Source organism: Ursus maritimus, unplaced genomic scaffold (genome assembly GCF_017311325.1).
Source record: "Ursus maritimus isolate PB19 unplaced genomic scaffold, ASM1731132v1 scaffold_8, whole genome shotgun sequence".
Classification (NCBI taxonomy): Eukaryota; Metazoa; Chordata; class Mammalia; order Carnivora; family Ursidae; genus Ursus; species Ursus maritimus.
Genome location: NW_024426996.1, coordinates 34,300,442 through 34,324,881, shown reverse-complemented (window position 1 = coordinate 34,324,881; position 24,440 = coordinate 34,300,442). Strand labels below are relative to the sequence as shown.

The 24,440-nt window shown below is 34.7% G+C and overlaps 1 protein-coding gene across 1 annotated transcript in view; it reads left to right on the top strand.

Moving 5' to 3' along the window:
• The window catches only part of ADGRL3 (adhesion G protein-coupled receptor L3), a 482,854-nt gene that overhangs the window by 390,766 nt on the left and 67,648 nt on the right, over positions 1-24,440 (top strand). Inside the window, exons 15-18 of the mRNA XM_040624907.1 lie at positions 3,048-3,257; positions 6,736-6,956; positions 19,807-19,873; positions 21,611-21,702. Coding sequence (XP_040480841.1) covers positions 3,048-3,257; positions 6,736-6,956; positions 19,807-19,873; positions 21,611-21,702 — 590 coding nt within the window. The remainder of the gene's footprint in view (positions 1-3,047; positions 3,258-6,735; positions 6,957-19,806; positions 19,874-21,610; positions 21,703-24,440) is intronic.

Sequence of the window (24,440 nt, the reverse complement as noted above, 5' to 3'; positions counted from 1 at the left end):
GATTCAGAGCTATACTGACAGAGAATTCAGCTCTAAGGCATTTGGTCTAAGCAGAGGGGTTATTACCATCATGCAAAAACAAATATTTCTGAAGGATTTTTGTGTGCCAAGCCCAGTACTAGGTGCTGGGATATAACATTAATAAGATATAGAAGTAATAAGGCATATAATGGTATATAGTACATATTATAGGTGATGAGTAATATAGTGCTTACAAACGTGGAACTTTGGAAGTGAGAATACGTGTGATCTGTTATCACATTGTTAACAACCATACCTAAAAGTTTTATTCAACTGGCCATCCTCTTGAAGGGGGCTGTTTGTTTGTTTGTTTGTTTGTTTTTCCATGGCTTGGCCTCCTGGAAGTTCTATGATGGCGCACTATTATAAAGAGGGCTATTCTCACAGCTCTTATTGGCATTTAATATCCATTGTTCTTTTCCTTTCATCTTATTTATAAAATTCAAGTGGTGAGTTGTATTTGAAGGTTGCTGCTGTCACAGTATAGTATACACAAGGTGGTTGGTGTTGATGTTTTCTGAGCTAGACAGTAATACCTGAAAGGTGAATTAATCACTAGACTTTTTTGTTCTGTCTTTGAGTGTAATGGACTTTTCGTACTGATGTTTTGACACCTGGTATTCTTCTCTTAATAACTCTACATGGGGTTTTTGATGGACTTATGAAGGCACTGAGTAAAGTAAATACATTTCTAATAATGCAACTACCCAGACAAAGACAGGAGTTTTTTGGTTTCTTCTTTTCTTTCTTTCTTTCTTTTTTTTTTTTTTTTTGTTAGTGTTTTAGGTCTTTAGGATACATTTGAGAATGTATTATACCTGCCATTTTTCCCATTATAGAAGACTGCTGTGCTGAACATTGGTGCTTGATACTCAATCACAGCACCTTTCCTTTGAGTCAAAGAAGAGAGCAAATAGCCCTCTGTTCAGGGAACCAGGTAGCACTAACCACTCTCCACTCTCAAACAGTAAAAGTAATTTAAGCTGCCTGAGACCCAACACTGCTTTAGTAGTGTCCCCTGGAGAACAAAGCAGTTATAGCAAAATTTCATGTAGTTTTCTTTCATGATTTGAGCTCCTTCCGAGAAATATATCTAGAGTTATGCAGGAATATTTCAGAACTGTTTCATTGACAGTGTTCTAGCAGAATTCTTTATCAAATAACTGTGAAGTCTTATCTGGCAATCTGAGAAGAGCTATGATTTAGGTTACAGCATAGTAACTGACTTGTAAGAATCTCCATATTCAGATTAATCTTTGTATGGGGTTTGTATAAAACAGAAAAGTATGAAGTTTGAATAAAAACAAATAGCACTAGAAATCCTGGATATTTATGTATATTTAAAGTGAGCTAACAGTGTGAAAGACAACCAAATGTAGTAACTTCCATCCTAAAATAAAAATCAATGTGTATGATCTACAAAGTTGAAAAAGATGCCAATTAGAAACACATCGCCTTGTTTTCAACTAAAACATTCCCCATGCTCACATTACACTTTTACTACTAAGCGTATATCCATAAAAATCAATGTCATTGTTTTTTGTTTTTAAAATTTTGTATAAATGGCATTATAACATATACATCCTTTTGCCACTTACATTTTTAAAAAATCTAATATTAGGGGCACCTGGGTGTCTCAGTCGTTAAGCGTCTGCCTTCGGCTTATGTCATGATCCAGGAGTTCTGGGATCAAGCCCTGCACCGGGCTTCCTGTGCTTCTCCCTCTCCCACTCCCCCAGCTCATGTTCCCTCTCTCGCTGCCTCTCTCTCTGTCAAATAAATAAATAAAATCTTTAAAAATTAATTAATTAATTAATTAATAATAAAAAATAAAAAAAATCTAATATTAGGTTTTTGAGAAGTATCCATGTTTGTGACTATAAATTTAGAACACTGATTTTCTATTACTCTTCAGATCATTTCTATAAATCAACCATTATTATTTGTTCCCCTACTTATGGAAATTAGGTCTTCAGGGCTTTTCAAGAAACCTACAAAGAAAAGAAGCATTGATAGTCATAGACAATTTTTCAACTCCCCTCCAACATCTTGGCATACTGATATGTTGGGCCACTATAAATTCTAATGCTTCACAGAAGTGGTTTTGGGTAGAGGCAAACTACTGTAGGGAAGGAATAGAGTTTGAAATCTTAGAACAAGGACAGAAATGAGATAGTACACGTAACAAGGAACATGAAAGGAATGGAACTCACAGGACTATTTAACAGAGCCCTCCCCAAAACACAGTTTTAGTACAGAAGCTTTTATGAACTTTTTCTTTTTCTTAGCTCTATCTGTTTTATGCTGCTATCGGGGGTAGTAATACTGAGTGCTTATTTTCCATCTGTGTATAACAGGCTCTATTCATGCAAAACCCTTCAAGGATCAAACTTCCTGATCTCCTTAAGCCATTCAATATGAATATAAATCCAGTGAATATCCTCATTCTTTCAGATCTTCCACTAAATAAATGGTGTGCATATGTGGCTGTTCATCAGAGTTAACTGGGAATCTTTATAAAAATGCATACTTTTATGAACTCAGAGGAATTGTATTTTTTTTTATTAAAAAGTCCCTTGGGGATTTAAAAAGCATTTCAGTTGAGACACCACTTCCCTAAGTATATAACTTAATTTTTTAAATAGATATTCCCTAGTGAGAGTTGTCAAAATAAAATAACCTATAAAAGTGATACGAGTTGAAAAAATAAAGCTTTTCCCTGAAATTGCAGGCCAGAATTATGTTGATTTGCTTCAAATACATAGAACCAAGAAAATACGTAGAACCAAGAAAAGTGCAAACACTCCTGTGTCCCTGAGTATCAAACTAATTTACGTGTCAGGGAGAATATGAATTGCTTTACTTGTGGACTGGAAAACCCAGATAATTAAGTGATGTTATCCAGTGTGTTTGCATAGGGTATGTAGTACATTGTGAAAATCATGCTTCATGAACCCAGGTCCTCATAAGACTTCATACTTTGTTTTCCATACCTGCAACTTACGGCTTTTCTGTTGTATTTCCAGCACAGTGATGCGGTCCATGACCTTCTTCTGGATGTGATCACGTGGGTTGGAATTTTGCTGTCCCTTGTCTGTCTCCTGATTTGCATCTTCACATTTTGCTTTTTCCGCGGGCTCCAGAGCGACCGTAATACCATCCACAAGAACCTCTGCATCAGCCTTTTTGTAGCTGAACTGCTCTTCCTGATCGGGATCAACCGAACTGACCAACCGGTAAGCAGCCTACGCTGATACTAGGAGAAAACATCTCCATTCCCCGCTCTCCAGTACTCGAAATACTTGTTTGAAAGTATCCTCTCTTCCAGTTGTCTAAGATACTTATTAGTTTTCAGATCTTGTTCCATTCCCCCCCTTTTTTTTTCTTTTTTACCCCATTGTTGTAAACAACCAGTGAATGTTAGGGATGTGTGACTGTACATTTCTTGAGAAATTTTGTTCACAGCCTTGCCTTTCTCAAGAACTGTGTCTCCTCATTAGTTTGTGTGCGTGTTTGTTTTGTTTTGTTTTTATCGGAGCAGAAAATTGAGGAAAGTTAAGTAAAATCCTTTGGGGGAATGGAAAGATATCTTTTTTAATAGATATAATTGTTATTTTTCAAAGTTCATCACATACTTTTTTTAGAGTTTGTTTATTTTTTTTAGTAATCTCTATACCCAAAGTGGGGCTCAAACCCACAACCCCAAGATCAAGAGTTGCATGCTTTTCCGACTTAGCCAGCCAGGCACCCCTATAATATACTTTTTTAAAAAACAGTTTATATCATATTTAAAACTTTATGTCTAAAATGAGTTTTTCTAATTGACATACTTGGAAAATAGTTCAAACTATAGGTCATTTTTAGGATTTATAAACTCTTCCCAAATTTCGTATGACACATTATATTTGCACAAGTTCAGTTTACATCTTTAATGTCAGCTTTGTACTTTACTACAAACTACATTTAGTCATATCAGAAAATAAAGAAGAGGAGGAAAAGGAAGGAAGTAGGGAAAGAGGGGGGGAAGGAGCGTCACTGGCCAACTGCTTTTGATAAAACCAAACAGAAAATATGAATAACAGATAGTTTCTAATTACTCAACAGACTCTATGCCTACTTATACTTTTTGTGAGGCCCGTTCTATTTACTTAAGATTCATGCACATAGTACACGTTTGGTCTCATGACTAAAACTGTAATTGAAAAGAAAACTTCCAGTTTTTAGAAGATGTGTAGGCATAATAAATAATTCATTCATTTATGCTGTTCTCTGGTATGTGTCCATAAGTATGGAGTACTTTACAATAAAAATGCAGTTGGATTCATGTTTGTGATTACACATTCATGATTAATGGCTGTAAAGGGTACAATTATGGTGATTATATTTTTAATTGGTTATCATATACAAATGTGACAGCTTTTCCCATAAATGCATACATATGAATAAGCAATCAAAGAGCACATTTCTTTTCCCAAAAAAGTAAAGCCTTCTGATAACAAAAATTAATAGTCGAAGTTCTAACTCTAAAAAGCAAGAAATGGAAAACTGTGTTATTTTCCAAGAAGAGATCATTTCATTCTCTTGTTAACCTGCAATTCAAATGCTGTGTGATTTCTTTTCATTTAGAAACCTTATTTTTACTTTTGTTTCCTGATATACATATGGTATGATAAACTTTCCCACATGTTGCGTACTGCACAAAACTAACTTCCGACAGTAGCATAGAGAACAAAGATTGATATGAAAATTTGGAGTAGAGTGCATCTTAGCTCAGCTTGTCTTTCTTCTTGTTCCTGGATAGGTGTCCTCTTCCTGACTTTTAGGTCAGGGGATTAGGCTCTGCTTTCTCTCTAGCCTGCTGCCATTGGACGTCCTCATCTCCCTTCATTGTCATCTCTCTAACTCAGTGAAACTGACCTGCCCTTTGTCTCTTTCTCAAGGATCATACTCATTGAATCCATTATAATCTGATAATGTCTATAAATGTGTTGCCCTTTTCTAGTAGGAGATACAGATTTTACTTAGGATATGGTTTTTTTAAAGATTTGTTTATTTGAGAGAGAGCGTGAACCCTCATGGTGGGGGGAGGTGGGACAGAGGGAGAGGGAGAGAGAATCCTAAGCAGACTCCATGCTGAGCATGGAGCCGCATCAGGCTTGACCCCACAACTCCGGAGACCACGACCTGAGGCGAAACCAAGAGTCAGACACCTAACTCACTGCTCCACCCACATGCCCCTAGGATTTCTTAAATAAAAAATAAAGACCCCCGCTTCCCCAAGGAGTGAGAATTTCGGAACTGATGAAAGAAAATTCATATATGGTCAGATAAACTTGTAGTGCCTCAGAAAATATGCCAAAATAAGGACGAACTGTCTTTTTTGAACCAAGCTTGTCTATCCCACCATTTCATACAATAACAGAAAAATAAATGAATGAATGAATGAAAGAATGAATGAACTCTGGAACCTTTTATTTTATTTTATTTTATTTTATTTTATTTTATTTTAACCAGACCTACTTTTTTTTTTTTTCAGGATCTAGTCCATTTTATAATGAATAGTATTAAAATCTAATATCCTCAAAGATGTTATTAAAACATATTTTCTATCTATAATCACCCTCATTTTTGCCAAAGATAACCAAATTAACACTAATTTGCTTGCAAAATAAGTCTAGTTTCAAAAAACTTGGCTTATTTACACAGGTGCAATAAGAATAGTGGTTGACCATATAAACTCTTGTAATAGCCCCTTGAGACCAGAAGTCAGACCAAATACTTGCCATCAGACTTCACCTACAATACCTATAGATTTGGTTGAACTCCTTTCTTCTCACGGTCCCCCAAATATGCTGAGGTCCTGCACCTGCCAGAAAGTGACCTTCTTTACTGGCCTGGGAAGGCTGCTGAGGACTCTGTAAGCAAGGTACCAGGCTACTATTTCCAAGGGGGATTTATTAGCTCCATAAAGTCAACCTTAGATCCTTAAAAGCTGGCTGGTCATACCTAAGTCTATGCAGGTTTTCTCAGATATAACATTCCAGTGAAAGCCTTGGTAATATAATGTGTCCTGTCATACAGAGAACAGATTCTTATTGAATTTATGCAAATAAATATATTGCCATAAAAATATCAGAATACCCACTAAGAGTTTCTGAATACTTAACCAGACCTACTTTTATACTTTGCAGCATGAACTTCCCAATGCCACCTTAAATCTTTCATGAAACCAGGCAGGGAAGAAATACACCAGCAAATAATAATAATGAAGTAATGGTCCCATCACAAAATACTGTAATTATTATATATATTTTAACTTTAAGAGCTTTTATTCTCCTTGTTTTTAATGTTTCTTTTTCATTGAAGAACTTAATGATAGAACACACATGATTATGGCCAAGAAAAAGAATGCATGAGATGTTATTTTTAAAACTTTAGACTAATCTCAGCAATAATAAAAAATTAATGAAAATTAATACTAATAATGTTTCCTTATTATCCTATGCTGTAAGCCATTATTAATAAAATGTTAAATGTGGTTTTGAAAGATAGGTTGTATTTAATTCGGTTTTAATATCTGAATTTTAAGAATCTTGTCTAGATTCTTCTTTTGCAGACCTCTTACTGCAGTCTTGATAAATGCTTATTTTGATGTAACGGTCGTTGAGAATATTTCGTTCGGTTGTTACTGGAGGCCTTTGTTCCCTTCCCTAGATTGCCTGTGCCGTTTTCGCTGCCCTCCTACACTTCTTCTTCCTGGCCGCCTTCACCTGGATGTTCCTGGAGGGAGTGCAGCTCTACATCATGCTGGTGGAGGTTTTCGAGAGCGAGCATTCGCGGAGGAAATACTTCTACCTGGTGGGCTATGGGATGCCCGCGCTCATCGTGGCTGTGTCAGCCGCAGTAGACTACCGGAGTTACGGAACAGATAAAGTGTGAGTTTATCGTTTCCTTCCTTTTCTACCCTCTCTTTTGACATCTAGTTGAAATAAACGCTTTGGATTTTCTTGAACGCTAAGGTCTTTATACACCTCACAGCAATAAATGATTGAACTGGAGAGGTAACTGGGGATAATTCAATTCATGGTTATACTTTTGTTATGATACAGAAAGAGAAAAAAAATCCTGAGATTCAGTAGGATGCTGTTTAAAACGGCTTAATTTTCCCACAGCTACATCAGAGCCTTGAGTAATTATAAGAAGATGATCGCTTTAATATCTTTCAGAGCATTGAGACATTTGTCACATGAAGAACTAGCTATGTCAGAAAGTGTGTATTCAGAGGACAGTGTAGTCCCTGATATTAATGGCTTCTCTTCTTCCTGACCTGTCAGTTCTAGCCACTGGAAAGAAATTTATATCATTAACAGAAAGAGAAACAATAGGAGCAGGGGCGGCTTGGTTTTTTCTAGGTGGGTGTTGGGTTGTAGTGACAAATGTTATGCTCCGTATACACTCAGATTGGTGAGACATACATGTAGGGATGTCCAGAATACCGGAAAGGAATTCAGTAAAAAATATTTTTGTAATCCACATCAATATAACAGTTGGCATCCTGAGAATGAATGAAAGTTTCAATAGAAAAAGATTAGAAAGAAGACCAAGATGGAGCTCTGATGAATACCCACGTTGAGAACAGTTTGAGGTGGGAAAATAAAAGTAGAGAAAGACAAGAGTTGACCAGAGCCTTAAAAGAGAATGAGAAGGCCATTTTAAGATGGTGTTTCAGAACACCATCTGTCTTGTTCTCTATCAAAGATAATTCAAGTAGGATAAGCACCGAGGAAAAGTTATTTGTACTTTGCAACAATTATTTTGACAGTGCTGGAAGCAGAAGCCAAATTGGAAGGTTCAGAGAGAGAAGGCAATAACAAGAAAGTAGTTTTAAAGTAATACCTATACCCTGAAAAAGTTCGAGAAATAATGAAGAGATTAACTTGTGGTTACAGTAATGAAGAAGAATTTTTAAAATGAAGTCCGAGGTATGTCTAGGAGTGGGAAGAATCAATTTGGTAGGAGGAGATTAATAGAGGGAAAATATCTTATGCTTCATTTGTATTTAATATATAGAGAAGCTGAATGAAAGGGAAAGATCTTAGAGGGATAGAAAGGCCTAAGATTATACATAAAATTAAGAAAACCTTGATTTAATACAGGAAGTGGCTTTGCAATTCACCTAGTCCAAGACATTAATTTTACAGATGAAGAAATCAAGGACCAGGTGAATTAAATGCCTTGCCCATGGTTATAGAGCTAGATAGTAGCAAATGCGTGATAAAATAGATCACACTTATTTCCACTAAACTAGGAATGTTTTGGTAAAAGTAAAATGACCCCTCTTTTCTGAGATGAGTGTGAAGGAAAGAACAGATAAGATGAATTTCAAAGTGGAACAACGTTTCCATCAGGTAGAAGGAGCTCACTTTTGCTAAGTGAATAGGTGAGGTCACATTGAGAGGACAGGAGATTTGAAAAGTCTTGAAAAGAGCGCTATGGAAAATGTGTTAAGGAGCCAATTAGACATTAATAAAAAAGATTTCCAAGGAGTAGTGAAGGCTCAGATGAGGTTAGATAACATCAATTTGTACAGAAGTTAATACACCAAATTTCATGACTTTCCACGAGCAGTCAGCAGCCTGAATATGCTGGCAATAAAGCAGCTCACTTCCGAGAAGAGAGGATTCATAAGGAGGGAAGACAATTAGAAGCATTAGTGGGGCATAAAGTGGAATATATGTTGGTTCAGAGGCACCAACAATACGGTTGAAAGAAGACCATCTCACTTCTGCTGAATTTTTCTTTCTTGAAAACGGGAAAGCTATAAAAGGCCATTTGACTAAACTAACAATAGTAATTATTTTTTAATCCGACCTTTATGAATTGTGGTCAAATCTGAGTTCATTTTGTGGGTCCCAGTGACAACTGTGGAACAAATTAGGATTAGATACAAACATTAGAAGTGTTGCCTCTGAAGACCTCTTAGGTGAGGGGAAATCAGGTGGATCAGATTTTTTTGTTTAACACCTTTATTGACATAATTCACATACCATAAAATTCACTCTTTTAAAGTGTACACTTCAGTAGTTTTTAGAACATTCACGGTGTTATGCACCTATCAGCACGGTCTCATTTTAAAACATTTTCATCACCTTAAAAAGAAACCCACTAGCATTCATTCCCCTTAGGTAATAGGATTTTACATTTTAATTAATGCATATCCCCTCTAAGATATTAAATTGAGTGATATAGTTATTGTGGCCTTGTACTATTCAAATATTGTTCTTCTGTAATTCTGTTTTGCTCTCTTGCAACCTGATTTGCTTTTATTTTATGTGTTGTTTTTTTCTTTTTAGATATTTGCAAATTTCCCTGTTACTAAACTGACTCAAACTCGTTTGCTTTGCATTTTAATCATTTACTTTGAGACAGATGTCATTTTCTGGATGGTAGGAATCTATCTTTCCTTAGAATCAATAATATGTAAGTCTCTTGTGACTGTTCAAGCTTTGGCCATCATTGCTTTAATTTCCTGCACCATGACTGGAAGCTCTCATTTACTGACATTATTACTGTGTGGGAATAGAGGCTAATTTACTTCCCAGGCACTGATTTAAAATAAGCCTTCATAATAGTTCGGTTCCACAATTATGATTTTTCCCAACACAAAGAGCAGCAAAGCTGATATAGAGAAAAGGGAGGATAGATGAAAGAGGGAGAGAAAAGAATACGGAAAATTGCTTTAAAATTCTATCACAGGCAGGCGCAGAGTGTTTAGTGTCTCATTTGTACAATTTAAATAAATCATCCACAGAGAAACCTTCCAGAATACATGGAAAAAATGTTTATCTTCTACCAATTGGGAATGCATCCAATCTGGAGTCTATTTTACCCATTAAAGAAGTAGGTGTGGAAAAAGAAACATTATTCAGGCATTTACTTGAGAAGCTGAAATGAACAGATCATGTTTTGCATCAGGAGTTTAATCAAGATATCTTCTCAAAGAAAAATATAAACAATGAATTTTTACACAACTCGACGGATTTCTGCATATAGAAATCTATATCTTGTTCCTTGTTATCCAATCTGTCTTTGTTGTGACAGTTTCTCTTACTATTGTCGATGGCTTTGGTTTGACTTCGGATGGATGGCCTTCCTGACTCCCTGTTCATCTCATGACTTTTTCTCATGTAAATCTATCTCAAATTGTGCTGTTGTTTTTTGTTTGTTTGCCATTGTTACCTTCTTATATGCTACATTGATTGTTTTAAATACAAATATATAAAGTCCACAGTCTTAAATAAACTGGAATTAGCCAGAATTCAGACACATATTTTCAGCCCTTTCTGTAAATTCTTATTAAGCTCAATACAATGAATTTTTATGTCTTAGAAATCTATTTCACTTATTTTTGGAACCTTGTTTTTATTAAAATTTTACTTCAGTTTCAATCACTTAGAGTACCTCTAGAATAAAACCATTGAATATATATTATAGTAATCCAAGTAATAATAAACATTCTTCCCTTTTCTTTCCTCTTAATGTACTTAATTATATTTCATTATACTGACAATGAGGTTTTATCGCTGAAACCTTTAATAATAATAATAGCTTACAATTCTAAAAAGTAGAGAATCATATCAATGGTAGGAGATAAAATTAGAAATAAATTAGTTTTGTAGGTTCAAAACTAACTTTGATACAGATAGTGGTAACTCATATTCCATCTGGCTGATGGATTATGATGTTTTTCTCTGAAATTTTAGGTTTGTTGAACTGATTATTACATACAAAACACATACACACAAAGCACACATAATCTGATTTTGAGAAGTTGCTTAGTTTGCCATCAATCTGCAGTGCTTGTAGGAGAATTTTATTATTTTCTGACGTTGTTTAATCAAATCTTTTTATCTGTGCTGACATTATCTCGAGAATGTATTTAGAATTACATTTAGTCACAATAACTGGACATTTAAAAAATTAGATTAGAAGACCAGTATAATCATTAAAAAAAAAAAAAAACTCAGCTAGTGGACCACAGTTCTAAATTGCACTGTTAACAATGGGCATTTATTCAATTTTATCTCTGTTTTTGTACCTTTCTCTTAGTCTCTCTTAACTCTTACTCATATGCACACTCCGTGAAGCCATCCAATAAATGATACTGTCAGAAGATAAAAGCTGGCATTGACTCAACAATAATTTAAACATGGCTGATTTAGAAATTCTGTGCTAGATACTTTTATTTTATGACCTGAAACTAATTAGTTCATGTAAACTTTAATTACCTCAATATTACCCAAAAAATGCAAACTGTTTTAATAGTTAATTTTTTTAAAAAGAAAATCACATTTATAGTTTATACCACTTTCCTCACAATCCAAGTATACAATGGGAAAAGGAGTGGTTAATGTGATGGGTAGATTGCAAAGGATTAGGAGCAGGTTCCAGGAGGAGGGAGGGCTCTGGAAAGGAGTGAAGCCCAGGGAGTAGCCCAAGACTTAAAATATGGGCTTGAAAATTTGTAAGGGGTTTCCAAAAGATGTCAATTAGGTCATAAACATTTATAATGAATCAGAACATCCTTGAGTACTAGAAGCATAACGGAGGTCTTAAAAATAATTGAAATCAAATTTTATGATCTGAAAATTATTATAAATCATCTATTAAGTCTTATATTTGTCTCCCTAGCTCACTAGTTTAAGAACAACTCTAAAAGAAGTAGTGTCTCCTCTGCTAGTTAAAATCCAGCCCCCCTGCCCCGGTTTCTTATTTTCACTTCATTATTCAGCCAGTATAATCATTGGGTAGAAAAGTGATTATTGATTTTTTAAAATACCAGATTATAGTATTATTCAAGAAGGAGCCTAGCCAAAGAACATTGAATTTGATGGGGGCACCTGCCTGGTTCAGTCAGTAGAGCTTGAGACTCTTGATCTTAGGGCCATGAGTTCCAGCCCCACATCGGGGGTAGAGTTTACTTAAAGAAACAAACACATTGAGCTTGGTAGTATTTGCAAGTTATATGCACACCGTGTTTAATATGTTTCACAATTTTGAAGCACTTCAACCCACTCACAGGAAATTATATATTAATTTGGAGTAGTTCTCTCAAGCATATTATTATATGTTGTAAAATATTCCCACTTGTAACATTTCATTGACATGAAGCATCCACCTTACTGAACATATTATTACCTTGATTTTAGGTTGGCCAGTGGGAAAAAGGATAGATAACAAAGAAGTATTTTTCATTAACATACATCAAGATAATTATTCTTATGTGTGTGGGGAATACTATTTATGTCTATATATTATTTTATTAAAGGCCAAGAGCATGATTTATGTGTATGTGGATTAGAGATTGACAGCTTGTCATGTCATCATTTCATCACCTGGGAACCCTATGATTAGGCATAAAATTATTGGGGGTTGAGCATAAACTTTTCTGTTAAGGAGTTGGCCATACCAGAACTATATAAGAGAACATCTGGATTGCTGTCCTGTTATTTACAAAATGTGATTAAATGTTGGCCCTGAAGTCAGATGTTGGTCTTAGGTTCATACTGAAACCAAAGAAGTATGATAACTTCCACATCTAGACATCCCTTTGTATCATAACTCCAAACTCAAGAAGGTTACAATAAAAAAAGACAGATAATAACATATGTTGATGAAGATGTGGACAAATTAGAATCCCCACATATTGCTAGTGGCCATGTAAAATTGTGTAGCTAGATATTTTGGAAAACAGTTTGACAGATCTTCAAAATGCTAACCATAGTTATTATGGTTAATTCCAGTAATTCCACTTCTAGGTATTTACCCAAGAGAAATGAAAACCTAGGTTCATTCGAAAACTTGTATATGAGCAGAATTATTTATATTGTCCAAAGAGTGGAAACACTTTGTCTAACAATTGATGAAAAGATAAACAAAATGTGATGTATCTCTGATGGAATATTATTTGGAAATGAAAATGAATGAAGTATTGATGTGTGCTACAAGATGATCAGCCCATAAAAACATCATGTTAAATGGAAGAATCCAGTCATAAAAGACTGTACATCGTATGATCCCATTTATATAAAACATCCAGAACAGATAAGCCTTTAGAGAGAAAAAGTATAGTGGTTGCTAGGACTGGGGAGAGGGTAGGGAAGCCATTGGGAGTGAATTTGGTAGAGACAGTGAGGAGTGACTTTAGGTGGATACAAGGTTTCGTTTTGGTGCCATGAAAGTATTCTAAAATTAGATTACAGTGATAATTTTACAACTTTTAAATAGACTAAAACCCATCAAATTGTATATTTCAATGGATGATTTATAATATACAAATTATATTGCAATAAATCTGCTTAAAAATACTAAAATTTTTACTAACTTATCAAGAGATGACTTTATATTTTAAAAGATCAAGTATTTTTACATGCAACATGTTTCAACAATCTATGCTTTCTGTAAAGCATATACATTTCTCATCTACTCACTGAGAATTTATAAATGTCAACAAAACTAGAACTTTTACTTATTCTATAACTCATATCTTTGTTTTCTTTGAGAAACACATAGTAGCACCAGAGACTTTGGAATCAGGTAGACTAAGATAAAATTTGGCTCAACTAATTATTAGTCATGTGGCTATGGGCAAGTCACTTAGTTTCCTGAGTCTCATTTTCCAACCTATAATGTGGCAGTTATTATGTAAACACCTTGCAAAACTATTATAAAGTTTGAGAATATGTGTTTTTGTATATATGAGTAAATATATATGTATATGTGTGTGTGCATATATATGTATATATATCTAACCAAGCATACATGTAAAGTATCTGGCATATATAAGCATTTATTAAATTAGAACTATTATTATTACTGGTACTCTTATTTGGCTGATCCAAATGAAAGACTACAAACTTTATGATTAACAACATTGTTTTAATTGTAAAATAAATTGTATTAAAAGCATCCATTTATAGAGTACTGATTACAATTCTTATGCTGCTGCCTCTATCAGTTTAAGCAACGTGGGTCTATGGGGATTATTCCAACATTTAGTATTAATAAATTAAAACAGACAGTGCTTTTCTAACCTTTGTAGTCCACCATAAAATTGTAGGATATATTTTGCTGAAAAAATAATGAAAAACTTATTTTTTAAAAAAATAACATATTGGGGACATGAAGGCAACATAACCTGCATTTTATGTATTAGATCTGGTTTTGAATTCTAAGATCCAAAACTATGGCTGAACCACAAATGCTAGTCTTGACTACCACTGGTCACACTCCACTCCTGCATCGCTCTGCCAATACTTTTTCCAGTTCATGTACTTGCTCGCAAAGTATTTCAAGATTAGATGCATGAGTGTGCAGTAATGAAAATGGCACTAAAAGAACCTAACAGACATATTACACAGTAAGCTTAGAACTAGAGTTATTATGTTTGAAGTATATATTTGTCCCTTTTCCTCTTCTCTTCCTTTTTTCTTGCCCCAATTCTCTTTCTTCTTTTCTCTCTCAATCTTGCCAGATAGATGTAGTAGAAATATAAAGAGATCTGCATATGTTACAGAGAAAACAAAGATTATGTATTATATAAACTCTCATAAACAACCTAATATAATATAATTTATGGCAGAGTAGTAGCCAAAGATTGTTGACTGGCTACATTTAATACTCACCAAGGATGGTTCAGTCTGAGACTTAGGATACTAAAGAAAATGAAGCAAACACCGTTGTTAACTTACGTTATTTCAGAAAACTGGTGAATAGTCAGATATCTACTTTGATAAGAGTGAATTAAACAGGCAACAAAAATACAATGTCCCAAAGCATTTTAATGGCACTGTATTAAACATGCTAATTGGAATAGGAAACTCCACTCTGGTAATGTTACTGTTATCTAAAAGCATTGTAAAACATAGGTTTTAGGGGCGCCTGGGTGGCACAGCGGTTAAGCGTCTGCCTTCGGCTCAGGGCGTGATCCCGGCGTTATGGGATCGAGCCCCACATCATGCTCCTCTGCTGTGAGCCTGCTTCTTCCTCTCCCACTCCCCCTGCTTGTGTTCCCTCTCTCGCTGTCTCTATCCAGTCGAATAAATAAATAAAATCTTAAAAAAAAAAAAAGTGCAGAATCTGGACTTTAAAAAAAAAAAACATAGGTTTTAGGTGGCATTTATATATATTTGGTAATTGACTTTATCATTTTTCTAAATACAGAATCATACATTTTTAAAATGATGAAAATAAAGTGTTGAGTAGTTTAAGAGTAGAGGAGAATAAGCTTTAGAAGTATGGTTTTCGGTTGTCCTATTTAGAGAAATTAAGTTGTTACATTATTTTATTTTTCTCTTTTCTTAGTAAACATGAAAGTAGTACTTTCTGGATTGGTAACTGACATTTTTGAGGAAGACAGATCCAGATATCAACACGTTATTATTTAATTTGCAATAATGTTTCTTAGATTTTGGAAGACAATAATTCTGGAAGAGAATAATATGTCCTTGTGGATTAGCACCAGTTCCTTAGAATATTAAATCAGTGAGCTTGTATTAATGTTGTAAGACTTCATCAAATATATAACAATATATGTTGCTTTTACAATTTGAAAAAAAAGCTACAGAAAGAGAATTTTTGTGACATCTTTATATTTAGGCAAATGAGAAAAAAAGTCAAGGCTTATGATATATGACAAGTACTCCTTTGGATTCCAAAATATATTTGTTCTTTTAAGATTTTTCAGTATTACTTCAAATAAGCATGTAGTAAGGTTAGAATGTACTTATTTTTCAAGTGCAAGTTATCTCTTTTGTTACAGTGCTGCTATAAACATACTTTATAAACTATATTCATGTGACTGAATTTCATTTAAAAAAGAAATTGACTTATCTTAAAAATTAACAAGTATGGTCTATTAAAATTAATGATTTCACAAATTAAATGTTGCTTAGTGGATGAAGGCAATTTTCGGATAAATTATATTCTTCAATAGCAGGTCTCTCTGGCCATTTGCAAGCTGGAACTTTATTAGGCTTAGTGTAATAAGTTGTTCTTCTAGCATTTGTCTCCTCTTAAGCAGTGCATTTTCACTATATCCAAGTGACATTGAATGGCCTAGACTTCTAGAATACCGTGATGTGGGATATATATGTCCACGCATGTGATAAACACCCCACATAATATACTCTGCTTTACCTTCAAGCCAGGGTGTATTATTTCAACATTGGCACAGGGAACTCAGGGCAGGAATCATGCAAACTTTTAAGGTAGTTAATGGGAAAGAGAGGAACTATAGAAAGCTCTGAGAAAGCCAGCATGTGGCCAAAAACAACAGCAGGTATGGCCATATGGCAATCGAATTAGAAAAGGGATTTTTGCCACACTGCTTTCCAGAAGATAGTCAAGCCCAAGCAGCTCTCGTGAAGGGATGATTTACTCAGTACATTTTAAGTGTTTCATATTGCCTCTTATACTGTTCAACTCCAAAGGGAACTTAAATCTATTATACCAAATAGATATCTAAGCGTTTTCTTAAAAAATAAAAAAAATAATAACTTCTAAAGTAATTTCAGTTCCACATTTAAAGATCACTGTGCCAAAAGCACATTTATTTCCAACTAAGCATTTGCTGAAACTGTTTTCAAAAAAATAAAGCTTCGTAAGGCTAAAATTTAATGACATTATTTTATTTTAACAACACATTTGGTGAAATTATGTAACATTTTAAAATCCCCTACCTAGTCTAAGGCACACTGTAATAATAAAATTTAAATTATTTGTGTGAGAAGCCCTTAACCTGTAGAATAACATTTTTCAGAAGTTCTTGAAGCACATTTTCCTTTAAAAAAGAATTTGCTGAAAATGTGTTTTCCTTCTCAGATGAGCTCTCTGTTTGACCTACAAAGGAACAGGGGCTATACTAGTAACGGTCATTTTAAAATTTATTATTAGTATTGTATCATGTTATAATTTCAGCAGCATTCTTGGAGTGTGTGTGTGTGTGTTTAATCTGGTAAAATGTCCATGCTTTGTCTTTTATTGTTCTTATCCTGAGGGCAAATATTGACTTTGTTAAGAACCAAGAGAGATGCGTGAACATTTCCCCTGCTCTGGTCTTCCCCTCCACACATACACACACCTTGATTAGGATGATAACAAACTGGCCTATGGTCAGCATGGAGATAATGTTCATATTTCAAACTTGAATTTTCTAATTCGTTTCTGCTTATTGGGAACAGCACACTTTTACTTTCCATGACCACGTTTTGGAACAGCAGACCAATAAGAAGATAACTACTCAAAGTAATAGCTAATAGTTTAAGTATGGATTTCTTCCCTAATAGCATTTTTTTCAGATAGGATTATTATGTACATCTTGAATAAAGAGAAATCATCTACATAAAAAATGTAAACTTACAATCAGTTTCTTTTTGGAGTACAAATATTATATTTCTATTGAAATTAGTTTACATATACGTAGTAGAAGAAAGTCAGATTTTGTTTTAAAATTGTTTTTTTCGGGGTGTATGGTTATTTTTGTTTTGCCTAAGATTCTACGTTTTAACCTTTTTTTTTTCTTTAAAGATTTTACTTATTTATTTGACAGAGAGAGAGACAGCCAGCGAGAGAGGGAACACAGCGGGGAGAGGGAGATGAAGAAGCAGGCTCCCAGCAGAGCAGGGAGCTCAATGCAGGGCTCGATCCCAGGACCCTGGGATCACGCCCTGAGCCAAAGGCAGACGCTTAACGACCAAGCCACCCAGGTGCCCCTAGGTTTTAACCTTTTTTTTAAAAAATTAAGTTACAGAAAAGTATAAAGAAAAACATAATAAACATCACTGCCTCTATCACTCAGATGTTAAGCTACTGCATTTTGTCATGTGGCTTCCAGTAATTATTAAAATAAAACATATGTTTAAACCCTTTTGGTCCACTTTTAGTCCTTCCACTCTCATGTGAGAGGCAACCACTAACATGAGTTTGATTTTTTCCCCCTTTCAATTAAAAACAATTAATGTGTATCTGTCAAAAATAGGAGTATTATTTTAAATATACAGCTTGAACAGCTATGAATGATTCCTGACCCCCGTGCCATCCAAAATCTGCATTTAACTTTTGATCCCCACCCAAAACTTAACTACTAATAGCTCACAATTGATCAGACAAAAGCCTTACCAATAATATCAACGGTCGATTAGCATATATTTTGTATGTTATATGTATTATGCGCTATATTCTTATAATAAAGTAAGCTAGAGAAAACAAAATATTATTAGAAAATCCGGGGCGCCTGAGTGGCTCCGTCAGTTAAGCATCTGCCTTTGGCTCAGGTCATGGTCCTAGGGTCCTAGGATCGAGCCCTGAATAGTAGGACTCCCTGCTCAGCAGGGAGTCTGCTTCTTCCTCTCCCTCTGCCCTGCCACCTCGTGCTCTCTCTTTCTCTCACCCCACTCTCTCTCTCTCAAATAAGTAAATCAAATCTTAAAAAGAAAGGAAGAAAGAAAGAAAGAAAGAAAAAGAAAATCCTAAGGAAGAGAAAATACGCTTACAGTACTGTACTGTATTTGTTGGGAAAAAATCCATATATAAGTGGACCCATACCGTTCAAACCCGTGTGGTCCAAGGGTCAACTGTGTGTTCAAAGGTACATGGCATAGATTTTTCATGTTACTTTTTCACTAAACTTAGTTACCGTGATCTATTTTATTGACATATAAAGATCCACCTCCTCCCTTTTAACTGTTTTACAACATTTCATCGTATGAAGAGAAAACATTTTATTGACCCATACCTCTACTGTTGGATATTGATAAGTTCCTTTCTTCATAGCACCTCTGGTATTCCATTAATCCCGAGGTTTAAGTAACATTTTCACAACAATCAAGAGGTATTTACGTACTTTGGATTTGCAGTTTTAGACCACTTAGCAAACCACTCTTGAATATCTTCCACTGGAGATGTTTTCTTTTTTAATTATGCCTCAAATAGAGCAAAATGGCAAATAATTCAAGATATGGTTTTTAACATCAAATGTCATTTGTTCAAAATTTACATTCATCTTTCTCGTAACCAGTGACTTCCATTTTGTCTGCCTGTCATCCTGAAGCATGAAAATGTAATTTCCCAGAGGCTTTAAGAAGTGGGGGAGTATTAAATGTAACAGAAATTAAGTGATTAATAATTTACTTTTGGGTCGTGAATCAACTTCACGGGATGCTGAGGATCATTTGTAGCCCCGGAAGCACTGGCAGTAACAATGCACTTTTTAAGACTCAAGAACTCTCAAAGGTTGGCTGCCCAACCTAATTAAACTTCAATCTTCTGATACCAAATTTATTTCTTCTTTGTACTGAATTTCCTCAGATCTTCTTGACAGGAAAATGTCACTTTCCCTGACAGCTGATAGACAGGTTATGTAGCACCATAATTGGAGAGAAAAGGATAGCTTAAAGCGACTCGATTTAATGGCTATGTGTATGGCTTTTTCTCTCTTTCTTTTCCTTTTTTTCCCCTCAGGTTTCTATGACAGACACAAAAGGCCTTAGCAAATAGGCCTAGTGCCATTTTTCCCTGCTTCCTCCAGGGGTAATTATCTTACTCCATCAATAGTGCTGTCAGAAATTGGGCACATAATTCAGCATTTAAATGAACAAGCAATGTAATATTTCCTGTCTCCCAGTGGAATGCTTTGCAGTTCACATTCTTCTCTGTCACTCGCTCACTCTTGATGTATGTCCCTTGCCCAGTCCTTGAATGCCTTCTCTCCCTTGTGTTTCATTGCAGATGTTGGCTCCGACTTGACACCTACTTCATCTGGAGCTTTATAGGACCAGCGACCTTGATAATTATGGTAAGAACTCCTCATTAACTATGTGTTTCCCAGGTCAAGAGCTAAAACTCCCATGATCCCTGCACTATCTTTGATTGACATAGATTATTTTAGGGAAAGCATTTACTTATCTGACCCTATAAAACTCAAGCAATTAGACACTCATTATAGTCTACTTTTCTATTGTAAAATACTTAATCAAAAATGTCGGAGAAGAAAACAGTCTGATCTCCCATAAGCCATTTGGTTTTGTAGGTTTTTGAACAACGATGACTTCAAGTTTCATAGCAGTATATTTCCTTTCTTTTTCATTTGGATAATTTGAATTATGAATGGAATCGGAAATTGGAAATACGGCACTATACCTTCCTATTCCTTCCAGTTTTGTTTTTTATAAAGACCTCAAAAACTTTAAAATCCAAAAATGTTTCACTTGAGAATGGCATAAATAAGTTTAACAAGCATTCTGGAATCATACTTCCTTTTGTATTTTTAGATGCATAATGTCTTGATTTCACTATATGAATTACTTATCCTAATTTAGATTCTATTTTTGGTATTATTATTTATGTACTCATCATTTTATAATATAAAATTGTTCTCCATTTTTTTAACTAAAATGGCTTCTTGATTTTGTATAAGATATAAAGCTACAATTCACTATCTGAAATCCCTTGAAGCAGATATATTTTAGAATTCAGGAAGTTTTCAGACTTTACAAAGGTAATATGATACGTGTATTGCCTGTTATATAATATTCCTTGTAGAAAATAAGCAGTTGCCCAAAATCAAACACATCAGCCAATACTCACAGTAGGGAGTAGGTAGGACTCTGAAACCGAACACGGTAATAATTCAACAGAAAAACAAATTGGAAAAGCAGGAGCAAGTGGAATAAAGACAGAAGAGCCTTATGTCAGTACAAATCAGGTTTTCCCACCAAATGGGTTTAGTTAAGGTTAGGCTTTTTGTCCACTCAATGAATTTTTTAAAACTTTCACTTTTCAAACTTTTTGGATTTGATAAAGGATTATAGAAACGTATTATTGAGAGAACTTCAGTAGGGCTTATAATTGGATTTTTCTAGTCCCCACCAATCCTAAATTTTGGAACATATAAACCAACCAGGTCACAAAGGGCACTTCAGTAGGTGGTTTTCTATACAGTTTACATATATGTGATATGTGGAATTCACACTGGAACTTTTTGTTTTAAGTCCTGTGCCCTCTCTGCTTCCAGTGACAAGACAGTGTCACTGAGGGTTTCCTGGACTTCAATCCTAGTTTGTTGTAGCATTGAAATTAACCATCATTTTATAATCCTTTCGATCTAGCTATTCAAGAATGCATTGATTTTAGTATTTATGATTTTGTAACATAGCATTTCAAAACATATCCCTAACAACAAATGCAGGGCCATGTTCAGACGGTAGAAACAGGAACACACCTGTACATATATTTTTTAAACATATACTTGGCTTTGAGTTGCTTTACAATTTCCACAGCATGATTCCAACTCCTGCTGATTTTGTATTTGTGTATATTTTGGCAGAATAGTGCTTTGTAGCTCATTGGTATCCCAATTCCCTGAAGTAGCTTCTTGCCTTTACTGAAACACTAGGCAATCATCTATGATCAAGTTCCTTTATAAGTATAGTGAGAGCTAATTTCCCAGAACAACTCCTCTGTTATGGAGAACAGACTTCCTCTTTTTCTTATATTCCAGTTATGCTACATAACAGTACTTTTTACATTCCAGCTTAATGTAATCTTCCTTGGGATTGCTCTATATAAAATGTTTCATCATACTGCCATTCTGAAACCTGAATCGGGCTGCCTTGATAATATCAAGTAAGTGACTTCTTTTTGTTTTCTTTAGCCAACCTAACTTTGGTACTCTAAATTATCCTTTTAATTCTACCGAAATCTTGTGACAAAATGAAGGGGATCAATATGTTGTCTTTGCTGAATAAGATCGTTTATTGACTGTTGAATGACTTGATCTGCCTGAAAATCAGTATAATGAAGTTGTGTCTTCAAAAAAACTTTTCCCCGTAAACTCTGATCTGAAACATGATAAGTTTTTAATATGTACATTTATGTATTTTGTCCTGAAAGCAAATACAAAGTTTCTGCAGACTTGTTTCTTGGAGCAATAACCATATGTGTCCCCGACACTCCATTTCCCCCTCAGGAGCACTGTGAAGAGAGTCAGATGGTGGCACCTTCAAGTACTAAAAGGGAGATTTTCCACCATAGCAGAGGAGTCCCAAGATTATTAATCTGGGCATTTGTAGAGGAGCTCTTATACAGCTGCCCTCCTCTCCTTCTGAGAGAGGAAGAGAAAACACAGGTCCCCGATGTAAAATGCTGTGGTATATAAATATATGGCTCTAGGCTTTTGCCCCCTTTGAAATGTTAACGTTTCCCTCCTGGGAGGTCAGTCACTCCAAAAGTCTCTCCCTATCTATTCAGCCATCTTTCAACTTCCAAGGTTTGTCCTTTAACCCAAATTCTGTTTTTCTATGCTCAGAAACCCCTTGCCATGCAGAGATATGAAAATACTCACATTCCTTTTCACACTAGTAGCACTTTTGTATACACACAAAGAAGCTATTTACAGTTTCTGAAAAGAAAAATAGCTTCTCCGTATAACCAAAAATTTTATCTTGTTCCTTCAGAGTCTGTGATATTTGAGAAAGATAGTAATGTGGAGATGTACGTTAATCATATATATATTATATATTACATTGCAATTTGTATGTCATTTGCCTATGCTATGTATTAACTTGGCTAAATGTTATCTAAATGTACTTTCAGAAGTTTCATGAGGTCACCTGTAACTTTGGAACATTCTTCTTGAACTACCTCAGATAGCAGCTATGTCACCCATTTTCCATCTTTACATTTAGCTCCTGACATAGTTCCTTGCCCATAGTAGGCCCTTAATGAATGTTTATAGGATAAAGCAATACATTAAAGACTCCAGTGACAAAAGTGTATCGACATGAAGCGGTTAATTTTCTTGAAGCAATCATCTGTCTAACTTAATTGAAAAGGATAAGTAAGAAATTAGAAAAAATAATGTAATGGAGCAAACTAGGAATTATCTACAATAAGTAGTCGACTTTTGTAATTCTTAATGTTACTTAGTTGAGATAATAGTCATTGCTTTGTTGAATTATGTACAATTAGACTGCCCTTCTACACGTAGTATTAGTTCCTTGGACTATCTTTTCCTAATGAAATTGAATTTGGATAAATAAATAAATAAATAGGCATATAAAATACATTTTCTCTGTCATATCATACTTTTACTCCCTTTAGTGTAAATTACAACATCTTTGTATCTATTATTTTATAGTCTAAAGCAAAATGCAAGTAATACTTTATTACCCTTTATATTATGTTTTTAAAGTACTGTCAGCAGTAAACACTTTGATATTTAATAACAGCTTTTATAATGTTAAAAATCAGGAAAAAAAGGTCGTGTACTTAGTACAGTCACATATTTTAAAAGATCAATTCGTATTTATTCATATATATTTCTTTAAGTGATATGGGTCGAATCTTTATGATGTTGTTTAAAAAAGCAAACACATAAAAGGCAATAATTCATGTAATGACATTGATCGCATTAAGCTTTACATTACAAAGTAAAGGAAAGCCTTTGAGAAAAATCTTGATTTAAATTGTGTCCAAACTGATTTATAGTTTAGATAGCCTTTGGGACGTTTATTTAAACTTGCTGTGCCTTTCTGACTTCTTTAAAATGGGTATGGTAGTGGGGCACCAGGCTGACTTAGTAGAACATGTGACTCTTGATCTCAAGGTTGTGAGTTCAAGCCCCACACTGGGCTCAGAGCTTACTTAAAAATAAAGGTATTAACTATTTTTAAAAACTAAAAATGAAATAAACCGGGTATAATAATGAAATACCCAACCATGAAATGAGCAGAAGAATATATATGGCCTTTGATGATTTTTTTTTTTTTTAGAGAGTCAATAAAGCAAGGAGAGAAATTAAGTAGTTGTCAGAAAGGGTGGTTTTGAAATGGAAGAAACATGAATATGGACATGCCGATGAGGAAGAACGAGTAATAGAGTGGTTAGAAGCATAGGAAAGGGAATGACTGTTATAGCTGTGACCTGAGGAATTGTAGGGTAGAGATTGTAGAGATCCAGAACAGGGGTCAACCATTCCACTCTATTAGATTACATGAAGGACGTTTTTCTACCAAGGTAAGAGAAGCTGAAAAGGAGGACTCTTTTCTACTGAGGCTGGATGAAATAATAATAGGTGTGATGTAGATTATGTTGGAGGAATCAGGGCAGGGCAGTAAATTGAGGAATTTTTGCCTGCTCTCCGCTATGAAATAGAAAAGGTGGCCATCTGCAGGATATAGGGGCATGTTGAAGAGAGAAAATAAGAAAGAAATCTCAAGAAAATATTCCTTAAAACTTCCCAGAATCTGAAGGACATTTCATTTTATTGAAAATATATTAACTATTTAAGAAGTACTTGTAAAGAAATCAGCAGGGCATAATTTTGTAAGGAAAGAAGAATTTAAAAACGGTAATAATGATTT